The sequence below is a fragment of the Girardinichthys multiradiatus genome, chromosome 12, assembly GCF_021462225.1.
Source record: "Girardinichthys multiradiatus isolate DD_20200921_A chromosome 12, DD_fGirMul_XY1, whole genome shotgun sequence".
In the NCBI taxonomy this organism is placed as follows: Eukaryota; Metazoa; Chordata; class Actinopteri; order Cyprinodontiformes; family Goodeidae; genus Girardinichthys; species Girardinichthys multiradiatus.
Window position 1 is genome coordinate 7,949,781 of NC_061805.1, and position 26,108 is coordinate 7,975,888.

The 26,108-nt window shown below is 40.8% G+C and overlaps 1 protein-coding gene across 9 annotated transcripts in view; it reads left to right on the forward strand.

Moving 5' to 3' along the window:
* fbrsl1 (fibrosin-like 1) overlaps positions 1-21,595 on the forward strand; it is a 427,092-nt gene extending 405,497 nt beyond the window's left edge. For 3 of the 9 annotated variants that reach the window (XM_047380812.1, XM_047380815.1, XM_047380821.1), the window contains 11 exons: positions 3,857-4,107; positions 7,048-7,098; positions 7,301-7,396; positions 10,192-10,263; positions 10,476-10,505; positions 10,794-10,865; positions 12,096-12,228; positions 13,741-13,824; positions 14,732-14,815; positions 15,594-15,852; positions 19,123-21,595. In XM_047380812.1, coding sequence (XP_047236768.1) covers positions 3,857-4,107; positions 7,048-7,098; positions 7,301-7,396; positions 10,192-10,263; positions 10,476-10,505; positions 10,794-10,865; positions 12,096-12,228; positions 13,741-13,824; positions 14,732-14,815; positions 15,594-15,852; positions 19,123-20,422 — 2,432 coding nt within the window. In that variant the 3' untranslated portion in view covers positions 20,423-21,595. Of the gene's footprint in view, positions 1-3,517; positions 3,679-3,856; positions 4,108-7,047; positions 7,099-7,300; positions 7,397-10,191; positions 10,264-10,475; positions 10,506-10,793; positions 10,866-12,095; positions 12,229-13,740; positions 13,825-14,731; positions 14,816-15,593; positions 15,853-19,122 lie in introns of all 9 variants that reach the window. The other 6 variants (XM_047380813.1, XM_047380814.1, XM_047380818.1 and 3 more) reach the window with 6 other exon arrangements.
* Positions 21,596-26,108: the final 4,513 nt, after the last annotated feature.

Genomic DNA, 26,108 nt, shown 5'->3' on the forward strand with positions numbered 1-26,108 from the left:
AGCTGCATTGACCCTGCCCTTGATAAAACACAGTGGACCAACACCAGCAGCTGACACGGCACCCCAGACCATCACTGACTGTGGGTACTTGACACTGGACTTCTGGCATTTTGGCATTTCCTTCTCTCCAGTCTTCCTCCAGACTCTGGCACCTTGATTTCCGAATGACATGCAGAATTTGCTTTCATCCGAAAAAGGTACTTTGGACCACTGAGCAACAGTCCAGTGCTGCTTCTCTGTAGCCCAGGTCAGGCGCTTCTGCCGCTGTTTCTGGTTCAAAAGTGGCTTGACCTGGGGAATGTGGCACCTGTAGCCCATTTCCTGCACACGCCTGTGCACGGTGGCTCTGGATGTTTCTACTCCAGACTCAGTCCACTGCTTCCGCAGGTCCCCCAAGGTCTGGAATCGGCCCTTCTACACAATCTTCCTCAGGGTTCGGTCACCTCTTCTAGTTGTGCAGCGTTTTCTGCCGCACTTTTTCCTTCCCACAGACTTCCCACTGAGGTGCCTTGATACAGCACTCTGGGAACAGCCTATTCGTTCAGAAATTTCTTTCTGTGTCTTACCCTCTTGCTTGAGGGTGTCAATAGTGGCCTTCTGGACAGCAGTCAGGTCGGCAGTCTTACCCATGATTGGGGTTTTGAGTGATGAACCAGGCTGGGAGTTTTAAAGGCCTCAGGAATCTTTTGCAGGTGTTTAGAGTTAACTCGTTGATTCAGATGATTGGGTTCATAGCTCGTTTAGAGACCCTTTTAATGATATGCTAATTTTGTGAGATAGGAATTTTGGGTTTTCATGAGCTGTATGCCAAAATCATCCGTATTAAGACAATAAAAGACCTGAAATATTTCAGTTAGTGTGCAATGAATCTAAAATATATGAATGTTAAATTTTCATCATTACATTATGGAAAATAATGAACTTTATCACAATATGCTAATATTTTGAGAAGGACCTGTATATGTATTTATGTATCAAAATAACTTAGTCAAAAGTTCAGACCTAAATCCGATTGAGAGTATGTGGCAAGATATTGGCGGCTGTCCCGGGTTCGAGTCCCGCACCTGGCGACATTTACCGAATGTCTCCCCCTCTCTCTACCCCTCTTTCCTGTCTACCTACTGTCAAAAAATGGAAGAATAAAGGCCACTAGTGCCGAAAAAATATCTTAAAAAAAAAAAAGCATAACCCAAAAGACTTGCAGCTGTAATTAATATGAAATGTGGTTCTACAAAGCATTGACTCAGAGGGGCTCAATACTTTTAAGATCTCCATTTGTAAAATAGATCCTAATTTTCTTTCCAGTTCAGAACTATGAGCTGATTTGTGTTCTTCTATCACATAAAATCCTAATGAAATACCTTGAGGTTTGTGGTTGTGAAATTATTAAAAAGTTAAAGCGATATTAATCATTTTGCAAGACTTTGTACATGTACTGTGTCCTAATTCTAACTTTTCTAATGTAAAAGTTAGAATTCTATATTAGCCACGTAGTACAAACATTTCATGTTCAGTTTCCCTAAACCTGCCTATATTACATTAATAACTGTAAGAAAGGACATATGGAAGACCAGTATGTATGCACATACTATGCAGCTTCAGCCAACAATGAATAAATGTGTTTTATTGGGCTGAAATAAACTAATGTATTATGGACTCTTCTGGTAAGTGCTTGTTTATTATATTTTTCACTTCTGAAATAATTTATTTGGATTTCTTAAGTAGCTAAATCTACCTGAACCTACAGTTTATCTCTCCATCACTGAGTTTGTATAAGAGCCTATTTCTTCAGGGCCTCTCGTATTTATCAGGAGCACACTTTGGTTTTGGTTTACCTCGTGATGAAAACATTGCTTTCAGTATTCTCTCAAGTTTTTAGTACTTTTAAGTAGTTTCCCTCAGTCCTCACAGGATGAACAGGAAAATAAACATATTATGAATATATTTTTCAAAATAACATAGTAAAGTTAATGAAACAGAGACACTAGTAGATACAAAGGCTAGCAGCTATCTTTAAGGTTAGACCTGCTAACATCAGAGACACAGACACACCCGTCACAAACACTCATCATTAATTTGGAAAAATTCCAAAGGATCCCACATAATCACCCTTGTGCATTGCAGGATAAACAGGAATCATTTTTGGTAATAATTAGTATCATAAACATATTGTAAACATTGGTTTGATGGTGGAGAGCACCACCAATTGATACAGTGTATTTTTAGATTTTTGCATTTTTAGCAGTTTTGCATTTAAAGAAGGTTCATAAGGTCCCTGTTAAAGAGCTTTGTTAAGTGTTAAAAATTATTAGCTAAACAACTGGACAGCCATCCCATCTGGAGACTTTTGAAATCACTGAAAACATTGCTTTAAAATAAAATATGGTGCACTCTAAAAATCCTACCAAAGCCGCCTGATTTGCATCCCTGGCTCAATACGTGCTCAACACATTTACAAAACAAACCTGATAATTTTGTGAAATAAGGAAATAGCATCTCCAGTGACGATGGGTGTCTCTAAAAAGTATACATTGCCCTGCAAAAGTATTCACAGCTTTTGAACTTTTTTACATTTTGTCAAATTATAACCACAAACTTTAATGTATTACTGTGAGTGGAAGGAAAATGATTGAAGGCTTTCACAAATACCATCTGGAAAATCTGGTGTGCATTTGTAGAACCCCCCCCCCCCCCCCCTTTGACTGGGCCGTTCTAACATGAGTGACCTTAGATCTTAATAATTCCATTGTACCTCTGGTTGGATGTTCAGAGTTGTTGTAATGCTGGAGAGTGAACCTCAGTCCTTTTATTTATCCGTGTTCAACTTTCCATCAGTTCTGACCAGCTTCCCTGTCTCCACTGAACATGTTTCATTGTGGGGAAGGCGTGTACAGGGTGATGTGCAGCGCTAGTTTTCTGCCACACATAGGGATTGGTATGTTCACCATAAAATTGAATGGTGGTCTCATCTGACAAGAACACCTTCTTCCCCATTTTTGCTGTTCCTCTACATGGCTTTTGGTAAACTGCATAATAACCTCCTACAGGTTTATTTCAACATCTCTTGGCTGATTTTCTGATTAATGCTCTTGGGATATTGCTTTATAATCTAACCATGCTAAAAACGTCTCCACAACTTTACCCCTGTGACTTCTATAGGGAGTTGGTTGCACTGAAATTATTATTATTATTATTATTATTATTATTTTATTAAGCAGGGGAGTCAGAGTAAAGGGTGCTGAACACAAATGCACACCAGATTTCCTTTATATTTGTATTTGTTAAACGATGAAAAATAATATTCACTTTCCTTCCACTTCAGAAATACTTTGTGGTCTACAACATAATATCTCAATAAAAGTTTGCAATGCGAAAGAATGTGGAAGAATATTTAAGGGGTATGAATACCTTTGCAAGGCACCGTTAACAGAGATGCCAATTGTGCTTTTGTGATCTCATAGAGGGCAAGAGTGTGTGTTTTCTGCTGGGATGACTCTTGGTTCTCTCTTGTCTTTAGATACCAGCCTGTTGATATCATTCAACCAACCAATCATGTATTGCCAGCCTCATTCGGGGATTCTGATTGGCACATTGTCACAGGCAACTCTCTTACCACCACCAATGAGTCCCCACGTAGAAAACCCTCACAGCATGAGCTGGAGAAACAGAGAATGCCAGGTGACTATTTTCTTTCTTCTACCCTTGTTGTGAAGACTGACTGGGCGCTCGTGCCTGTTTTTTCTTGTGTCCCCATTTCCTTCCCCCCATCCTTTTTTTCCTTTCCTTTCCTTTCCTTTTTATTTTCGTTTTTCTTTCGTTTCTTTTTTTTGGTTTTCCTCGCTCTCCTTTCTTACAGAGCATGACCTCCTGAGGCAGGAGCTGAACAACCGTTTCCTGGTTCAGAGTTCAGAGCGAGGCCGGGGGCCACCTGCTTCGCCACTGGCCCCCGTGTCACTCCTGAGGGCCGAGTTTCACCAACACCAGCACATGCACCAGCACCAACACACCCACCAGCACACCTTCACGCCCTTCCCCGCCAGTCTGCCCCCGGCCGCCATCCTCACCCCGCCCACCGCACCCCCCATGGTGCGTACCCATCCCAGAAATGTGAGGATAAGTAACAAGAAAAGCTCCCGTAACTTCCCACCGACTCACCTGTCACCCCTCAAATCTTCTCTTCAGTGCGCTCCTTTTTTTTTGTTATCTTTTCCCTCATATATACCAGATAATGTCCCAACGCTTTCTGAACTGCAAATTTTTTGCTCAACTTGAATTTCTCTCTATTTTCTTTAAATTGTCCTCCTGAAGCATCACATTTTTTTGGCCCACTTTCTTTCATGCATGTTGCTCTTTAGATATTACTGAGCAACTTTACATAGAATGGCACACCCACAATACCATCATGATTTGGAGAACTCCACAGGCTAATTTCATTTAAATCCCCATCTTCCTCTAATTTACACTTAGGTTTTGCAGATGATCAAACAACAGAGTTGCCTGAAGGCTTTTTTTCCCAATTGTTTGCATATGGACATGTTCACAAAGAGCAACAAAAGCCCCATTAAACATCTCTTTCTGTGTGTGTGTGTGTGTGTGTGTGTGGATGCATTCCCGCAGATTACTTAGTTCTGTGTGAGGTGTTTTTGCTTCATGTATGTCTTTGTTTGCATGTGTGTGTGTGTGTGTGTGTGTGTGTGTGTGTGTGTGTGTGTGTGTGTGTGTGTGTGTGTGCGTTTATGTGTGTGTGTCTTTAGTTTTAGATTCAAAGCTTTGCTCTCAGTCAGATGACTTCACTGCAGATGAAGACTGATGACATCACTGTGAAACTGTTTTGATAACTTTTCTAATTGCTTCCTTGCCTCGACTGTCATCAGTATGGAGAGGTGGGGGCTGGCGGGTTACAACACTGGCAGCTCTCAGATTATAACTATTCATTCATCATTTCCAATGCACACCAATCTCCAGCAGGCTTTTCAGATGGGTCCCTGCTTGTAGCTTTTCGGCATTAGTTTAATAGATGTAATCCATCACTTCGTGACCTTCTGATTAAGAGCCTGTGGTCCCATTAAGGCCTCTTACAAAGATTATTCCCATCCTGTACATTAGAAATCAAAGTGCTGTTGTTTACGTGGCAGACTCAGATAACTACAGAAAGCATGCTGCAGGTTCCTAAGCCAACACACATTTTGTTATCTGGTCTGCTGTTCCTTCCTGATATGGTTGGAATTATGTTCAGTTCACAGTCATCACTTTGAAGATGAAAGGAGTGATTTTTCCAAGTTTCACTAATTCTAGCCTTTTTATGGAGCCCATTTTCTCACCCTTTTCTCTTATTTCAAAGGGAATTTACATTATTTGTCATTTACTGTTGTTTTCTTACCTACTCAGAAAAAAATGTTTTTATTTCAATTAAGAAACAAGATTCATGAATATGTTGTTGTTTTTTCTTTAAAAAGACGTATTTCCTCATTGTGCTCTCTCTCTCTGATTTTGTGTTGTTTTTTTTCTGCTCCCTTAATGCCCCGAGTCAATTAAACTATGCAACAGCCTTTGGCTAATGGCTATAATTAATGAAATTATGAAGCTTCTATGTTTGTTTATTGCTTTACGCCCTCAAGCAGCTGGCTTGCCAAATGGTAGCAGTGACTGACCGTGTTTTTCCCCTGCCATGTCTTTGAACGAGTAACCCGAATTGTTATCAGATGGAAGTATTAAGGTTTAATTAGGCAAAGATGTTTTCCATAAATCTGTGACAGCTACCATAAATTATGAGGACCAGACTTTGTGTTTTCATTTTTTTTCCTTTTACAAGGCCATAAAGCGTCCAGCATTCTTTTCAGTGTCAAACATTAAACAAGCTGCAGCCTCAGAAATGCAGAGTAGCTTTTAAATTAGCTCTAAAGCTGGCTTGGTTTTTCCCCTCAATCAACCCCCACAGACACAACTGTAGTTGCCGCTGCTACTACTTTAAGTGCAGATGTAACAGGCTATGCGCCACCAATAAACTCCTGAGCCAAGATTAGAAGCAGCCTAAACAAACCTGCACGCACTCCCCTCCTTAGCCACCCATGTCACGGCTTGCAAAAAAAAATCTGATTCATAGCATTAATTGAACAATGTTCAGTAGGTCCAAAACACTTCTATATGCTATATATATGTAGGTTTACAAAAACATTCTCAATAGACACCTGAAGATAGTTTGCATTTTGTGAAACAGGAATAAGTTACTCTTTCCTGTAATAAACAAATTTCAAACAAAAAGACCAGTGTTGTGGTGCAAACGTACATACAGGGTCCCCATTCATGTGTCTTTTCTTTCCTCTCCTTCTTAGCTCAGCTTCAGATGTGTTCAGGCAATGATTGGAAACATTTTTCCAGTATAACCGCAGTTTTTTATATTGTAAATTCCAGCTGAAAGGCTTCTTTCCTTCGCGTCCTCTGTGAATGTTGTCAGTTTCATGCTGATCTATCCTAAATTGACTCCTAACCATTGCAAATGGCTCCATTTAGTTTCAGTCAAATGAGACTCATGCTGCTCATGTAATCTGTTCATGATGTTGTGCAAAGACCTGCTTTTTGACCAAATTTAATTTGAGATGTGCCTTTCTTATATTGGAAAAGGCTGTATGTACTCTGTTTTTGTCTTTATCATTGGTGTGTGTTGTAAAAAAAAAAGTAGCTTAGAATTTTTTATTTTTCAAAATTATCTGTAAATATTAGTCTGGTTTCAAAAAGATTTGATCACTCTGATAGGCCACACCCAATGTCTGCATTTTTAATTGGAAAATCATGCAGGCAGTTTTCATCCCGGCAGTCTGCTGAAATGGCTGTATTGTTAGTGACTTACCTGCCTGCTTGACCATTATTAAACCCATGACCAGTGCAAGCTGGCTGCTTTACCTCAGGGCTTATTCTCAGTGTTATTAATCATCTATACCTGCCTATGACCAGCTACAGATGTTTGTCATGTTTTTTACTGTAGAAATACTCCTAGGAAAGGCTTCTGTATAACTAATTGTGTTTCCTAATTCTTCTCTTCTCCACCAGTTTGACAAATACACCCCCAAACTGGACAATCCATTTATCAGACATTCAAACGTGAGTTTCGTCTGTCATTCTAATGTAAATATGTGTTTTGCATTTGGCAAATCAAATATTTGGCATATTTGAATGTTGCCGTCAGGGTGGTTATTGTGGCTGTGGCTTTATGTGTGCTCATGCTTGAGTCTTGTAGGAGTCTCTGTATGATTTTGTGTTTTTTTGTATTTCTTTGTTTTCCTCCCTCCTCTGTTCTCCCCAGTTCTTTCCCTCCTATCCCCCAACCATGCCAGGCATGCCCCCGCTGCTCCCACACTCAGGACCCTTCAGCTCGCTACAAGGAGCCTTCCAGCCTAAGGTCAGACCCACATCCCTGCCCTCAACCTACAGGCAGAGAATATCAGGAAGCATGTGCACAAAAAGACACCCACATCTAAAATTTGAAACTGCATAATTTGTTCACTGAAAATGACATGTAAGCTAGAGTGAAAAATTCTCAATGAAGAAAACAAAACCAATGTGGACTGGTACTGTGACAGTGAATGGATCCAAAGTGTCATTATTCACTATACACAGTTAGATTAGTTAAGTTGACTGTTTTAGTTTTTTAATCAGCAAAAAAAAAAATAGACCACACTGCACCAAAACACAAATTACAAACTGTGTTTTAAATAATCCTTTGTCAGTGTAGAATATTCCATTCAAGTCATATATTGTGTTTTAATGCTTATATAAATTTGTTTTTCAGTTGGACATTACACCAATAAAGCATGGAAAATGCTCAGTTTTTTTTCTTTTTCATAAGTAAAGTAAAGTTCTTAAATATCAAACTCTGTTTTAATTAATCCCTGTTCAGTGTTCAATTATCCAGTTCAGGTTTGATGAATCAAAGCATTTAGTATTTTTAACCAGAGATGATCAAATGTAGGCTTATTAAGAAACTGTAAAACAGTATTTTAGTTTAGAGTTCTTAGCAGCCAATGGTTAGCCTGTTGCAGTATACTCAGTGTTTAGAAATGATTCATGTCATCCCTGTTAACATTTCTTTGTATTACCAATTACCCAAATTTCTGCTACACTAAGGATTCAAGAGCAATTGAGGATTTCTCAGTGCTTTTCTTGCCAGTGTTGTAAAAAAGCATAAAGGGGGCAACAACTTCCTTTCTTTCTGCAAAATAAGAGTCTTAAACATGGATACAACGTACTGTCGGGTATAAAACTTTGACCTATATAACTTTGACCATAATAATAGCCTTAATTTACTTCATCAGAGGAGTTCAGATGGTGAAAACGATAGAAAAACAGACAAGAAATGGGGTGTTATTTTAACTTTGTTTCACTCTTATCCATTTAATAAAGAAAACATTGTACTTTCTGTTTACATCTTACAAATGCTACTATAATATTGCTATACCTAACTGGACCTGAACCGATGTTAAAACTTAGTCCTAACCGAAGCCATGACAGACCTGGAATGGGACGTGAAGGGTTAGGCAGGGTGAGTCTATCTGACAAAGGCTCAGAGGCTGTGACCTGGAGTAAGACACCAATCAAAGCTGGCCTAAATCTGCTGGCCCTATTCCCAGTGGGCTAAGGCACTGAGGGACCTGTCTGTCAAAGATCACTCCAGATGGTCTAAGGATGAGCTTAGGGTTTTTTTTGGTTTGCATCAACATCAGCCATATAGTAGCAGTAATTATGGATTAGAGAGCTTTAGTGTTACCAAGAAAGGTCGGGGTTTGATATTCATTCTGGAGAAAACATTTGGAGGATCATACAGCGATTCGCACCTCATGGCAAAGTCATTGAACACCCACATAAATCATAAAATGTATTTCCCAAGTCAATGTTTGTAAATGAGTGTTTTTATCTTAATATTGGTAAAAGTGAATAATACATTACAGTAGTCTAATTTTCATTGATTATGTAACGTGTAAGCTAAAGTAACATTGAAAATGATTAACTGCTGAATAAATGGTGAGGTCTTTGTTGAAAAAGAGTTTATCATCTTAATAAGAGATTTTACCTGGACAAATAAAGGCTGTAATAAACAGAGATAGATGGTCAAAGATTTGAATTCAGTAGATATGGAAGAATGGGAAAGGTTAACATAAAATATCTTAACAAAAGCGGTCATTACTTATGTATATTTGGAGCTTAACCGTGTGAGAAGAGTTGCTGTAAGTTTTACTACATTAAAACAAAGACAAAAAAACTAGGAGTTGGCATTTCAAACTGTTCACCATCGTATATGAGTGGTTAACATTACTAAGAGTAAACATCTGGCCTAGTGAGTTTTCCCTAGTGAATATAAACCCTTACATTAACTCTGGTATTTCTAAAGGGATGCCAACATATCCAGATTCATCATGTTTCATAACTGGCAGAGGTTGAAGGCTCAAATAGATAAAATAGAGCAACTTTATTTCTAATGTTCAACCTTCCAATTTCTTGCAAGTTTGACATCCTTTGTCAGTTTCACACTCGATTCCATTACGAAACAACCGAAACAGCAAACGTATGACATAGCCGAAATGACCAGCAACTACCGAAATCTGTTTTGTAGCTTAAATGAACAACCAACATGCCTTCATAAAAAATACAACAGCTAACTTTGGGTCTTCTCCACTCAGTAAAAATTTCTACACAGAACTGTGTTGTTTTCCACGTGACCTGGGAGTGGGTTGTCATCAGTCAGGGCCGGTCAAAATGAAAATCTTACAATTCTTGATGCATCTCTATTCCTACTTAACAGAAACTTAAGATTAAAAGCAACACAAAATCAAAAAAACACAAAATATCCATGGAACAAAAAAAAAAAAAAAAACATAAAAACAAATTACAACAAGCAAAGCAATGAACAAGCATGATGAGGTGATTCACCAATCCAAACAGGAAGGAAAACTGTTTAAGCAGAAACATTAACATGCAGAATAAGGAGTACTTGATAAAACAATAAAAAGACATGGTAAAGAAAAAGCACTAAACGTGACTTGAAAGACTAACCTGAGTACACCTGCTGACATCAACACCAGTTTAAGAATCCATAGATGATGATAATTTACAAAGAACACTATTTCTGTACTTCATAAGATGTTAAAATCTCTCCATCTCTTGTCTTTTTTTAAGCATGTGTTTTGATGTTTCTGTCAGGCTTCTAATCCCATTGACGTAGCAGCACGTCCTGGAGCGGTTCCTCACACACTTCTACAAAAGGATCCACGGGTAAGCTGGTAGCATCTCACTTTGCTATAGTGCTGTTCCTTCTGGTGAAAGCCCCAAGCATGAAAAGTGAATCTAGAAATTTCTGAATCTGAACTTTTATCTAAAGACAACCCATATTTCTATATGCAAGTGTTTAAATGTTAAACTTGCATTTTTAAAGTATGACATTTATGTATTTTGCTGTTATTAATGATTCTCTGTTGTCCTTACAGATGAGTGATCCATTCAGGACATCTGTCAGGGTAAGTTGATACATTGGTTGATTTTTCTAAAATACGTTGGTTCTCTGGCCAGGCCACAAAGTCTTATTTACAATTTCCAATAAAGCAGATTCTGGGCTTTGGAGTATTGGGGTTAAAAGTAAGGTCTGTACTGTACTATCAGCGATACCTATTTCTAAATTGGTTGCCTGGTTAAAATTTCTGACTTCCGCTTTGTTGTCTGGCCAGAAATTCCTTATGCCAGAATTCATTTTTAGCTTGCTAAATAAAAGCCAGGAGGCTGACTGTAGTTTCTCTTTAAATTTTTAGAAACCTGGCAAGTGGTGTGCAGTACATGTCCAGATTGCATGGCAGATCTACCACCACCAGCAGAAAATGAAGGTGCGTGAGATGGATAATTCTGTCTTCCAGGAAATTTATTGTCATGTAAAACCAGACACATACCAGTGATTGTTAAATAATCACCAACATGAACATATAAAGAGATTAGAGCTTACTATGTTATAAATTATCTACAAACATGCCATATACTTTGATCTAAATGTTTTTATTGAAAACCGAAATCAACAATTATTCCTACTACTGATAATTATAGTAATGTAAATATATACATAATATAACTTATAAGAATGTTTTATTTTATTATTAGAAAAATGTTATGTATTGATTATTACCACTATAATAATTTCAAATAGAACTTTAGCAGTTTATCGTTATTTAGATATGCATTACGCATAAATGCATGACTCTAGTTGTTGTCAAATGCTTATTGCACTGGGAGAGATGACAACGTGATAGTAGCTGTTTAATTAGTCAGGCTATCTGCTCAGACAGCCAGCTTTGCTGTTAGCTGTCTAACAGAAATGCCGCACAACTGTAGGTTTAAAATCCATATTACCTTAATAATAGTGAAAGGATTAAATCCTTTAATTTCCGTGCCATGACTGTCCGAGCATTACATTTTTTTTTATTTTTGCAAATGGAAAAATTTGGTTTATTAAGCAAGAAAACACAGGATAGCCTGATTTTAGCCAGCTGACTGGCAGTCCACAGCAACAGGTGGACAGCATTGCGGTACTCTATGGTCCCTGTACCCAGAGAAATGCCCTGTCACTCCAGCGCTTTCAGTAACAGAACTTTAAACCATAGGATATGAAGACGACATTTTGTAATCCTATTAAAGTAAAGGTTTATTACATCATTTTGTTTGCAAGCTAAGAAGCAAGCTATAAACCAAATCGTTTAATTAGTAACCATTTCTGTGGAAATTCTCCATGAAATGGAAAGGATGGTATTTCCTGACAATAGAGATTCTCTGCTAACGCTACTGGACTGGTGGTGTCAGTCCTTCTTGGGCTATGGATCCTTGACATCAAGGATTTAGTGTTTGTAATCAGCTTACATGGATGTTATGACAGAGCTAGCCAGAATTGGAGACATGTTGCTGTGGGTTGTGTTTAAGGATTCCATATATCTCTTCCTCTCTCTCTTTCTCTCTCCCTTATTGCAGCTGAAAACAAATACTGATTACTGTGTCACTGGAAATGCTTGCTGCTGCTGGCCTAATTGTCTTTGTCTGTCTGTCATTGTTTCTGCCTCTTTGAATTACAGCAAATGCAACTTGACCCACACAAACTAGACATGAATGGCAAACTGGATCTGTTCAGTCGACCACCAGCCCCAGGAGTCTTCCCGGGGTTCCCGTATCCTCACGACCTGGCACGGCCCGTGTTCCCCTCCACAGGTCAGTCGGCTGCCTCAGTACCCATCACCTTATGTGGAAAAAAGACAAACTACTCACAAATGATCTTATTACTTAAGCTTTTCTATCCCATTTTTGCCTTTATGCAAATAAGAATTTTTAAATTCATTAAAAAAAAACACGCTGATGAAACAGAGTGGGTACTTTTCCTCTTGTGTAGTGTGCAGTTAATTACAGGGCTTTTGCAGCAAATGTTTTGCCAGTAAAGGAAAATATGATTTGTATGAATATGCATGACTCTCAGTTAGGTAATTGACTGATTTGCCCTGCATTGGGTGTGTGTGTGGGTGGGGGGGGAGGGGGGCAGCAGAAAGGAGAATGGCATTTGACTGGTAATTATGCAGTGGTTTGTCAGAGGCATTCATATAATTGGCTCTTTCATTACCAATTCATGAGATATGGTTGATAGTAACAATGTTTTGTAAAATAAGCTATTTAGATGCACAATGAAAAACTGACCTGCCTAAGCTGCTATAGATTCATGCAGAAATGTGGAACTGCTGCAATAAAAGGAAAATGTGAATGGCATGTTAACAGTATTAGTCAGCCAATAACTTATGCAGCTTGCATTATTATACAGCATGTTTAATCTTTGCATGATGTTTTTATTCACATTCATTTGGAGACATTTATTCACATTTTATTTCTTATTAGTGTAGGAATATTTTAAAGGACAAGTCAGGTTAGTTGTTCCCAGAGGCCGAAGCTAAAGGTTAGTCCGAGAGCATCCAAGACCAAAGCAGACTTCCACAGTCTTAAAAGAATTCCTATCTCAAAAAGGACGTAGTGGTTTATGCAAATGCTACTTTACGATCCTTGAAACCATTGTCATGTTTGCATTGGGTGATTATTTACAAAGAAGCCAATTATTATTTACATGGAAAATGAAGGTAGGAGGCAGTGTGCCATCAGTTGGCTTCTTGTGTAAAGATCATTGGAACATGTATAGCTGTTCTGGAAAGTAAGTAAAATATTGTAAAAAATATCAATAAAACTGTGTTCACTTAAACAACCTAAATATGTTTGTTTTTTACAGTTTTACTTTTTTATCTGACAGTTACCCTAACATGAACACTTCACAATGCCAGTTCTCTGCTTGTTTCACCCAGGAGGAATGTTGGTAACACACTTCCTCCTTTTTCTGTGTAAATAATCATCAGCTTCCATGTGACAACAGTTTGAAATGTTTAAAGTACAGTTAAAAGTTCAAAAAATAGCATTAGGATAAACCACTATAATGTTTTGAGATTGGAGTTGTTTTATGTCCTGCTTTCTCTTAGCCCGTTAAATTTAACCTCCGACACAACTAATCTACATTCATACTAAATAAAGAAAACAAATTATTTACTGCAGGTAAATACTACCTACTTGTGAGCTTTCAACACAACTTTGCTTGCGCTTTACATATCTGAGTCTTTGTCGATTTGTTTTTAAGATTTCTTAGTGATTAAATTTTCATATCACTGGATAATATCAATGCATCTGTTTTGATAGGCTCTGCACACCCACCACCCTCCCCATATGGCCCTGCCCCACATCCCAGTGGCTTCCTGCCTCCGAGCCATTTGGCAGGTAAGTGTAAGTAACAACATATTGACAATTGTTTATACATATGTCTCCTCTTTTTTCCATGCATTCCCCGCTCATTCTCCCAGTTTTTGACCTGTGTTTAAAATGGCGTAAAAGCCACCAGGGTCTCTTTTGAATCACAGATATTTATTATTTTAATTTCAGGATAATTTTTAAGGTTAATACGAAGTCCTGTTGACCACGGCCAGTTGTATTTTTCAAGCAGCGGTACTAGATTTTACAGTATAGTCTTAAATCACTACTTTTGGGTTTATAAACAAACACAAAGCTTCCAAACAGAGAGTATATGACACCATTGACTGTGCAACGTCAATTTTGTCTTTTACAAGAAGAGATTACATTTAAATTGAAATGTTTAATTGATTTATTTGATTAATTGAAAGAAATGCAGAGGAATTGTTTGGAACAGGAATTCTGAATTGATTTTATTGAATAAAAGTCTTTGAATAATATTGATGGTGGAATCAATATTATGGTGGAATATCAATTTAAAATTGATTCAGTAATGTTATTTATCCCTTGTGTTTTTCTGTAAGTGGTTGGGCTGCAGTATACTACATTGGCATCAATCAGTCACCACATTTCCAGCTTAATTAGCTTAATTTCAACTGCACTAATTTCCTTGTCCAGCACCAGACCATTTTCAACTTTGCTCTAACAAATCCAAACTAATTCCTTTATCAGGGAGAATTGTCTCTCTTGCCCTAGGAAGCTCTAGTTAGAGCCAATAAATCTTGTGTCCAGGCTACCAGGCAGGGAGTTAGGATGGCAGCGCAAAAAAAAAAAAAAACAACAACTCACTTGTAAGAGAAAAGCTGAGTGAAACGGGTTGGTGTTGGGGTGAGTACTGCTAACCAGCTCCCCCTTTTGCTAATCCCTGTTTGGCATTTTGCAGATCCTTTCAGTCGCTCCAGTTCCTTTGGCGGCCTTGGCAACCTTTCAACCAGTGCCTTCGGAGGATTAGGCAACCCCTCGCTTGGTAAGCGCTGCCCCCCTCTCTCCTCCTCCACTGGCGCCCCCTCTTCTCAATCAAGCCCCCAGTGGCCAGAACAGAACAGGAAAGCGTTAGGCAACAGGGAGAGCAAGGAGGGGAGGCAAAAGACATTTAGCTCTAGTTTCTGTGTCAAACCAAGCCCTGGCCCAGGGAGGTCCAACAAAGCAATAGAACACACAGCACAGGAAAACTTCTCCCTTCCTCTACTTCATCCATCAGTGATGTTTCCAACAGCCTGGCTTTAATCTGAAAGTGCCTGCTGCTAGCAGGCACTCCTAGGTTTGCTGTTTGATGGCAATTCATCTATTAATTATTTGACAAGCCCCTCTTGGATCTCCATGGAGGGCTTTCTCTTTTCTCCCTCTGCATCCTTCTCTTTATGCTGTTTTTCGTTTCCCCCCGTTTCTGTGTGCCAAATCAGTCACCCTGTTGTGAAAATGGATGTGATTGGAATAGACATGCTGTGGATTGCTAAGGTCTCCCTTGGCTTTTCACAGTTTTCTTCTCCAGAGGGCAAGTGAGTCTCCTCTGTTCATCCAGTGCAGAAAATGGAGGGGGGAGAAGGCCTTCAGTCCCAAAGTAAAGCCTGTGTTGTGGGGAGCCATTAACTTCTAACTCTTCCAAACAGCTTCGGGGAGAGAACCTCCAGAGACAGACAAAAGCAGCTTTTGTTGTCAAGTTCTTCTCATCTTATGTCTCCTCAAAAAGGTTTTGTGCCCAATTAACTTAGAGAGTCCCATGTCTGTCTGATTTTTTCCTTCAGGGTCCAATAGTGTGTTTGGTTCTAAGGAGGGGCCAGGAGGACTGCCCACGTTTGGCAGCCCCCACCATGACACCTGGAACCGGCTTCGACGCACACCGCCATCTTTCCCAACCCCACCACAGTGGCCCAAAACTGGAGAGGCTGAGCGAAGCAGTTCAGCTAACAGCCACGACCGAGAGCGGGACAGAGAACGAGAGCGAGAAAGGGACAGAGAGAAAAGAGATTCATCCATCGGTAAAGAGGAGAAAGATAAGGACAGGTGACTAGTAGACAGCTTTTGGTTTTATATACAGGTCCTTCTCAAAATATTAGCATATTGTGATAAAGTTCATTATTTTCCATAATGTAATGATGAAAATTTAACATTCATATATTTTAGATTCATTGCACACTAACTGAAATATTTCAGGTCTTTTATTGTCTTAATACGGATGATTTTGGCATACAGCTCATGAAAACCCAAAATTCCTATCTCACAAAATTAGCATATTTCATCCGACCATTAAAATAAAAGTGTTTTTAATACAAAAAACGTCAACCTTCAAATAATCATGTACAGTTATGCACTCAATACTTGGTCAGGAATCCTTTTGCAGAAATGACTGCTTCAATGCGGCATGGCATGGAGGCAATCAGCCTGTGGCACTGCTGAGGTCTTATGGAGGCCCAGGATGCTTCGATAGCGGCCTTTAGCTCATCCAGAGTGTTGGGTCTTGAGTCTCTCAACGTTCTCTTCACAATATCCCACAGATTCTCTATGGGGTTCAGGTCAGGAGAGTTGGCAGGCCAATTGAGCACAGTGATACCATGGTCAGTAAACCATTTACCAGTGGTTTTGGCACTGTGAGCAGGTGCCAGGTCGTGCTGAAAAATGAAATCTTCATCTCCATAAAGCTTTTCAGCAGATGGAAGCATGAAGTGCTCCAAGATCTCCTGATAGCTAGCTGCATTGACCCTGCCCTTGATAAAACACAGTGGACCAACACCAGCAACTGACACGGCACCCCAGACCATCACTGACTGTGGGTACTTGACACTGGACTTCTGGCATTTTGGCATTTCCTTCTCCCCAGTCTTCCTCCAGACTCTGGCACCTTGATTTCCGAATGACATGCAGAATTTGCTTTCATCCGAAAAAAGTACTTTGGACCACTGAGCAACAGTCCAGTGCTGCTTCTCTGTAGCCCAGGTCAGGCGCTTCTGCTGCTGTTTCTGGTTCAAAAGTGGCTTGACCTGGGGAATGCGGCACCTGTAGCCCATTTCCTGCACACGCCTGTGCACGGTGGCTCTGGATGTTTCTACTCCAGACTCAGTCCGCTGCTTCCGCAGGTCCCCCAAGGTCTGGAATCGGCCCTTCTCCACAATCTTCCTCAGGGTCCGGTCACCTCTTCTCGTTGTGCAGCGTTTTCTGCCACACTTTTTCCTTCCCACAGACTTCCCACTGAGGTGCCTTGATACAGCACTCTGGGAACAGCCTATTCGTTCAGAAATGTCTTTCTGTGTCTTACCCTCTTGCTTGAGGGTGTCAATAGTGGCCTTCTGGACAGCAGTCAGGTCGGCAGTCTTACCCATGATTGGGGTTTTGAGTGGTGAACCAGGCTGGGAGTTTTAAAGGCCTCAGGAATCTTTTGCTGGTGTTTAGAGTTAACTCGTTGATTCAGATGATTAGGTTCATAGCTCGTTTAGAGACCCTTTTAATGATATGCTAATTTTGTGAGATAGGAATTTGGGGTTTTCATGAGCTGTATGCCAAAATCATCCGTATTAAGACAATAAAAGACCTGAAATATTTCAGTTAGTGTGCAATTAATCTAAAATATATGAATGTTAAATTTTCATCATGACATTATGGAAAATAATGAACTTTATCACAATATGCTAATATTTTGAGAAGGACCTGTACACTACTGGTCAAAGGTTTTAGATACAGTTTCTCACTTAATGGGTCTCCTTGTTTTCATGACTGTTTACATCGTAGATTCTTATCAAAGGCAACAAAACTATGAATGAACACACATGCAATTATGTAGTAAACAAAAAGTGTGAAATAACTCTAACAAATTTTATATTTTAGATTCTTCAAAATAGCCACCCTTTGTTTTTGCACTGCTTGGCTCTGTTAGCATTCTCGCTATGAGCTTCATGAGGTGGTCATCGTAAATGGGTTTCCAAAGAGTCTTAAAAGAGTTTCCCAGCGGTTCATTGAGAGACAGCCAAAGGTTAATTTTCTTAAGATTAAAGTTCTTTTACAATTTTTGGTTTGCTACATATTTCCATATGTCTTCATTCACAGTTTTGATGCCTTCAGTAAGAATCTATTTACAATGTGAATGGTCATAAACCGAAAGAAAACCATTAAATGAGAAAGGTATTCTAAAACTTTTGAGCGGTAGTGTACTTTGAATATTGTTTGCGTAACCCCCCTAAAGCGTGGTATATATAAACTTTTGGAATTTAACTAATTTAAATTTTTCCTACCACTGCATAGGGTATTTAAAAGTTCTGTTAGTTACTTTAGAAGGTTACCAATCTGATCATAAAGTGTAGAGGGAGGTACTCTTGTATTTGTATTTGCATAAACATAAACAAAATATCCACATTAGAGCACAAGTTGAAATGTAGCACAACAGTAGTAAGGCTCCTACCTGATAGCATTACAGTACATACCAGATTGCCAAAAGTATTGAGATGCTTGACTTTTCACCTATATTAACTTTAATGACATCCCATTCTTACATACGCTTTGAGGTGAAGTTGGTCCACCTTTGCAACTATATCAGTTTAAACCTTTTTAGGAAAGATGTCTACAAGGTCTAGTGGGAATATTTGACCATTCTTCCATAAGCACATTTTTGAGGTCACTGATGTCGGATGAGGTGAACTGGCTCACAGTCCCATCTGTACTTCATCCCAAAGGTGTTCTATCCAAGGTAGACCCGTCCACCACACCATGTTCCTAATGGAATTTACTTTGTGCACTGGTGCTCATTCACATTGGAACTGGAAGGGGCTATCCCCAAACTCTTTCCACATAGTCCAGAGAATGAAATGATCTAATCTGGGGACTGTAGATCTTCAGACAACTGGCAACATCTGTACACTGTCCTGCAGAATGTGCAATTCAACATGCGCTTCCCCTGCTCTGTGATATTACAAGGCTTACGACTCTGTGGCTGAGTAGCTGTTGTTTCAATTGCCTTTACTTTGTTAAGATACCAAGAACAGTTGACCATGTTATTACACTATAATTCATCAGATCACCTGGAAGCGACCTATTGTATTGCGGTTTCTTGTAGAAGCAGTCTGCATGCTAGTAGCTTCATCTTTCACACCTGTGTCAATGAAAGTGTCCAGAACACCTGGATTCAATGAACTGGTGGGGTGTCACTAGTGTAACTTAGATTATCTTATTTTTAAATAAAGGAAGAACAACTGAGGCTACTTTGGTAACAGAATAGTATTATACAGTACAAAATAATGAGCTTAACAGTGTGCTGTTTGAACCAATTTTTCTATTATACCGTTACAGGGATTCTGTGGATCGCAATCGCCACTCCAACCGCTCTTCTCCTGCGTCAGCACCAGTCAGCTACCAGATCAGCAGTCTGATTCGTTCAAACAGCCAGAACTCCAGTGATTCAGGTCGACATCACAGCAGCAGTGTAGACCGGGTCCGTGAGGCAGAGAAAGAACTGCTAGAGCGGCAGAGGGAGTCATCTCTACCTGATGTAAAGGTAAAGGAGAGCCGCTCACCAGGAAAGGAGATGCTGGAGAGGCGGGCCTCAGAGGACTCCATCAAACCCACTCAGCGTTCTCCTTCTCCCTACTCCAAGACTATGATCAATGAGCAGAGCATGAAGATGGCTGGTGGGCTTCCATCTGCGATCAAGGACAGTGAGAGAAAGGAGCCTCCATCTGCAGAGCTCCTCCACAAAGTGAAAAATGACATGAAGATTAAGGAGGAGAGGAAGGAGGAACAAGAGGTCATGGTAGTAAGTTCTGAGCCAGCGCCCCAACCTATAGCCCAGGTCCTTCCTGCACCTGTCAGCCAACCAGGAAACCCTCACCACCACCACCCACCTTTGTCACAGCAGCATCCTCTTCCTTCACCCCGTGGTAGTGATATTCCAGCACCAGGCCTGCATGGTGTCCCAATGTCTCATGCTCTTCCTCTTTCCATGAGTGCCATGCCTCAAATGGGCAGTCTCAATGTACTGGACAGAGCTCGTATGGCTCCCTTTATGGGAGTGAGCCCACTGGCAGGACGAGAGCGCCTGCCACACACAGCCTTCCCCTGGGACCCGCTTCGAGAGGCCTACCGCAGCCTGGACCTGCAGCGACGCATGGACTTCCAGCTTAGGGCTGAACAAGGACACCGCTTCCCCAGTGTTTACGACCAGGAACGTGCTTACCGGGAAAGGGAGGCTCATGACTACTCTCACCACGAGCATCTTTTGGAGGTGCGCAGGGAGCATGAGAGGATGCGACAACAGGCAGAGGAACGAGAGCGCCTCCACCTGAGGGAGGAGCTTGACAGAGCACGCCTCCATCAGCTGCATCAGTCCCCAATGGAGGGCCATCTACCCCACATGCCCCCCTTTATGCCCCATTTAGGAGGCATGCCATACCCAAGACTTAGTCCCTCTACAGGACACAATGGCCCTATGAACAGAACACCCCCTACCGCTGCACTAAGTGCGCCCCCACCTCTTGTACCAGCTGGCAGTGCCCGGCCAGCCTCACCCAGGAGGACTACCCCCCTCACCACCACCCAGGACCCGAGGGACTATTCCCCATCTCGCAACCCCAAAGAAGTAGAGGCTCGGTAGCTTCTGAAACTCACAAGCCTCACCTCTCTTTTGTGGAATACCATGAACAAAATGCACTGCTCTTCACCAGAGAAGAGCGAAACTCCCCAAGGGAAAGGGTATGATTGTACAAAGTAAAGGTATGTAAGGCTAATGAAGCACATGCCATGGCTATTTTTAGTGGACTGGATGTTCAATGATGTCGGTAAATATAACACAAACGTGTGTATGTTTATTTCCGACTTAAATATTTGATAATTATTAATATATTAATCCAATACCTTATTTCTGCTTTGTGCTGAAAGGAAAGGTCCTAAATATGTTTGTACATTTCCTATCCTTGTTCCATGTATTGATATCATTTCTATGAATTTTATGTATTTTGTGCATTAGTCCTGCCTTTTACAATATTTATCCCAGTCTATTGTGAGACATATCCTTTATGATAATGTAAAGACTTGACTTTGGATTCAACCATCAGTAATTTAACCTCATGGTACCTGGATATCCTCAATAATGACAATGTACATTGCTACATTATCAACTTATTTTGTTCATTTGGTTTGCCTTTGAGATATGCAGATAAATATATATATATATATAATTATATATATAATGTTTGTTCAGTCTCTGTAAAGAAAACTGATGTAAATAACCTGTTGATATTCTTTGCTGCAAGATTGCGTTGTAAATTTATTAGTCTTTTTAACAATTTCTAGAAAAACAAATTTAAATGAAATAATGTGGAATCACCTGCCTGTTGAATATCATGGTGTCAAACAACCGACCAATGGATGGGAATTATGAAGGGAGGGTGTTGTACGGAAGCCTAGATGGATCGTCTGCAATCTATGCAAAGCAACGCACAGCACCCTAACAAAGAAATCTACTGGAACATGCTGACAATACTGGAGAAGTTGAGAGAAACTTGGATTTAGCACATGTTCATATGTACCAATGAAATCATCTGGATTATTAATAGACTTCCAAGTCAAAAACTGGAGCTCCAAAAAGAAAAGGACACTGTTCGGTGGACATCAAGAGGACTTTATCTGTCAACCTTGTGGTGTTGTGCAGTTGTTTTTCTTAGACTCTTGTATACAAAAACAGTAGAGTTTTAGGCGTGGAAAAAAAAAGAAAAATGAACATTCATGGTTTAAAATGTACGGAATAAAGTTTGGACCTAATGTCAAACACCTCCGGTCTATCTTTCATCCTGCTGTAAATAAGTAGTAAATCTGTCTGCGAGTTAAACATACTGAGTGGTATTTTATATAAGATTGATAGCTTTGCCAATAACGCTTCTGCCTCCGTTTTTGGAATTCAGTGTTTTCCCATTTTATATCAAGCTATTACTCTGAAATCATAAAGACGATTGAGCTGGCCGAGTAGCCCCAGCCATCAGATCATTTGACCATAATCTGTCCTACATGGGCTGCAGAGCTCTTCAGAGAGAATCAATGGGATTGGCCAAGGCAATATAGGGTGGACTAATAGAACATTGATTTTGTATGAAAGCGGGTTTTGAGTGTTTGTGTTGCAGGTAACCGGTATTGACTGGCAACCCAGCGGCATATTGACCTGCGGTCTGGACTCATTAAGGGGAGCAACGCTTGGGAGGAAAGCTATCGGATGGCAGAGAAGAAGCTCCTCTCCTCATGCACATCACTCATCTGCTTTTCTAATGAGCCCGGAAGGCTCTCTGGAGTGGGCCGCAGAGGGAGTCCTGAGGTGCCCCCATCTTGTTATTGACAGGGCAGCCGCTGTGCTTGCCGCCTGTCTACAGACAGCCAATTCATCCTCATAACACTTCGACTACTCATCTCGCAGCTCTGTGCTGTGCGCCTCACAATCCTGTCCCATGGTAGAGGCCAATAACGACAGCGTGGATCAAACCATGGCCAGGTCATTAGGGGATGTTATTGAAAATCAATTGGACTCCTGTGTCTCACACACTCCTGCAGGTTTTTTTTAAAATGGCTCCTTGAAAAGACTGTTTGCCAGAATGTGGCTGGTGTATTGGGAAGGCTTAAATCACTATCACTTTCAATTTAGACTCCTGGTAATTGAACACCATATTCCTCATGTGGGTAGCATCTGTCAGTGGCCAGCCTCACTTAAGCACCAAGTGCTCTTAGACCCAATGGAAAACAACGAGAATTGTGCCTTGCAAAAGTATTCATACCCTTTGTCACATTACGGACATAAACTTTATTTTAGTACACTATTTTATGTGACAGAACAACACAAAGTAGCATACAGCTGTTTAAGTAAAGTGATACATGGTTTGCACATTTATTTACCAAAAAAAGCTGTTGTCAGTTGGTAAACAGTGTTTATCAAAGGGGAATAAAGTCACGGCATAATTTAGCCCTGTGCTAGCAAGCAGAGTTTTATTGCGTGGCACCAGAAATGTTATAGCCTATCAAATGTTGGGTTCAAACACTCTTGAGATTGCAATTTTGCAGACAAAGAAATCTTGGTTGACAATAATTAATTGTGCAGCACTAGTGTATACACAGTTCTGTGAAACCTACAAAGACATGATGATCCAACTAAACCGTTCAGGCCGAGCAAGGAGAGCATTAAGAGAATTAGTGAAGAGGCCCATGGTAAATCAGAATCAGCTTTATTGCCAAGTTTGTGCATACAAACAAGGAATTTGACTCCGGTACACTTTGCTCTTTTGTTCTGTTTTTGCATTACAGAATATACAAATTTACAATTTACAATGTACAATATACACATATCTAACAGAAAAGGTGCATTTGCAACATCTGTATGCTGTTGTTCTGTACTCTATTGAATGTTCATCAGAGAAACAGCCTGGGGGAAGAAACTGTCTTTGTGGCGGCTGGTTTTAGTAAACAGTGCTCTGTAGCGGCGGCCTGAAGGTAAAACTCTAAACAGTTTATGTGCAGGGTGTGTGGGGTCTGCAGAGATTTTGGCAGCTCTTTTCTTGACCCTAGACCTGTATAAGTCCTGGATGGAGGGAAGGTCAGCTCTGATTATTCTCTCTGCATTCCTGATTATTCGTTGCAGTCTGGACCTGTCCTTTTTTGTGGATGAGCCAAGGCACACTTGAGATGGATGAAGACAGGACAGACTGAATGATGGCAGTGTAGAAGATGACCAACAGCTCCTGTGGAAGGTTGAACTTCTTCAGTTGCCTCAGGAAGTACAGTCTCTGCTGGGCCTTCTTTCAAACAGTGTCTATGTGTGAAGACCATCTCAGGTCCTCAGAGATGGTGGTTCCTAAGAACCTGAAGTGGTCCACGGCTGATACAGTGTTGTTGAGGATGGTGAGGGGGATGTATGGGGGTGGTGTTCTCCGAAGGTCCACCACCAGTTCCACAGTCTTGAGTGGGTTCAGTTCAAGGTAGTTCTGACCGCACCAGTGTACCAGCCGATCCACCTGCTGTCTGTATGCAGAGTCATCACCGTCCTGGATCAGTCCAATGACAGTGGTGTCGTCTGCAAACTTAAGGAGTTTCACGGACGAGTCCGATGAGGTGCAGTCATTTGTGTACAGAGAGAAGAGGAGTGGGGATAGAACACACCCCTGGGGGCACCAATACTTATTGATCTGGATCGGGAGAAGATGCTCCCCAGTCTCACCTGCTGCTGTCGGTCTGTCAGGAAGCTGTTGATCCACTGACAGGTGGAGGCTGGGACGTTGAGCTGTGTGAGCTTCTGGTGGAGGATGTCTGGTATGATAGTGTTGAAGGCCGAGCTGAAGTCTACAAACAGGATCCTGGCGTACGTCCCTGGGTGGTCGAGGTGTTGCAGGATGAAGTGTAGACCTAAGTTAACAGCATCATCTGCCGACCTGCTTGCTCGGTAAGCAAATTGCAGGGGGTCCAGCAGGGGGCCTGTGATGTCTTTCAGGTGCTTCGGCACCAGCCGCTCAAAGGATTTCATGACCACAGATGTCAGGAGGTCATGGAGGAGCTACAGAGATTTACAGCTCATGTTGAAAAATCTATTGACTTGACAATTATTAGTCATCCAATCCAAAACTCTGGGCTTTATGGAAGAGTGGCAGGAAGAAAGAAGATACTTTTCTGTTCAGATGAGACTAAAATTAAACTTTGTTTGGCCTGCATGCAACAACAACAAAACTATGTGTGATGGAAAACTTAACACTGCACATTACTTACAATATACTGTAGCTTTCCCACTGTGAAGGATAGTGGTGGCAGCAAAATGCCGTGAAAAGGCTTCTCCTAAGTGAAGACAGGAAAGGGGGTAGCAAAAAAACATTGTCTCAAGGTGTCTGGAAACAAATGCATGCCACAGTTTTTGGATCTCTATTTGCAAAACTAAATAAAATAATGAAATACACTGGAAGGTATGATTTTTACATGACAAAATGTGGATGAGTTCATAGAGTACAAATACATTTGCATGCCGCCGACATAACCCTCTTACTTGTCATGGTGTAGAGAAATGTTTTCTGTGACAAGTGTTTACCAGGTGTACTTTGGTGTAAAGAAAACCCCACCTCAGGTTTCCCACACACTCCTTCAGTCTGCCTTGTGTTTTAGCTGTTTTACTGCTGTGTATGTGGAACAGCCCTTAAGAGATGAAAAGCTCCATCAATTTCACTCTTCGTCTGGCAAGGTCAGTTTATTTCAGCACACAGTCTATCATCAGATGGGAAACAATTGACACCTTGCCTACCACATCCATCCTAAGGTGGATTCTCACAGCGTCTGCAGTTGTCACATTCTTTTTCGTCATTACTTGTGTTGGAGTGGTTTGCTTATTTAAGGTATTTTTTGTCTGTTACTAGGACTGTACATACTTTTCTATTTTTATTTGTTCAAAATGTACCATTGGTGTTGATTTTTGCAATGACATTTCTTCTTACATCCCCTTGCAAAAAAGAACGTTCTTTTTGGACACAATTGTTTGCCATAATCCCAATTAATAGGATACAGTGGTATTTGAGGTAAGACATTGTTTTATTGTTCCAGTAATCCTCTTCATTTATCTCAGCGAAACTTCAATGCTGAGGGTTTGGGATTGAATTTTCATGGTCTCAAATAGCTCCATAAAGCGCCTGGCACTTAGCTCGCCCTGGATTTAGTGAGTGGTGGAACAGGCCAGAGGGACTTTTATGGAGCACAATGGCAGCTAATAACACAGTGCCAAGCTAATAGGATGGGCAAGATATAAATGGTTCAGTCCAAGCTTCTTTTCTCTCTCCCCCCACTGATAAAACATGTATGAAAGCCTTTCTGAGCCACTATGTAGTGGCTCCCTTGACTTCTTCTCCTGCTAGACTTAATGCATTTGTTCTCATTTGAAAGCTGTTTTGAAATGGAAATTGCTAATGAGGCGGAAGGCCCCGGCCATGATCACATTCGGATTGCCGGGGTCCTGGTGATTTGGGAGGTGGCACATCTTCCCAGAGTTCAAGCCAATCTCTCTGTGGGGGTTAGCAAACCCTGATGACAACTATTCTGCACCACTAAACTATATGTGAACAGAGTGAATTTGGGGAGAGAGCAGCAAGTCAATGGCTTTGGCAGTGGAACACTGTCACAGCTCTTGTTGTAAGAGTGGGTGTTGTTTTGAATGCCTAAAAAGGCTAGGAGCACACACCCTTCATCTTGCCATCTTTTTTTTAGCTCTCAGTGTCAACAGAGCTGCAGCTGACAGAAGCCAGGCCAGTCGTTGGTTAAGGAGCTGACTTGGACAC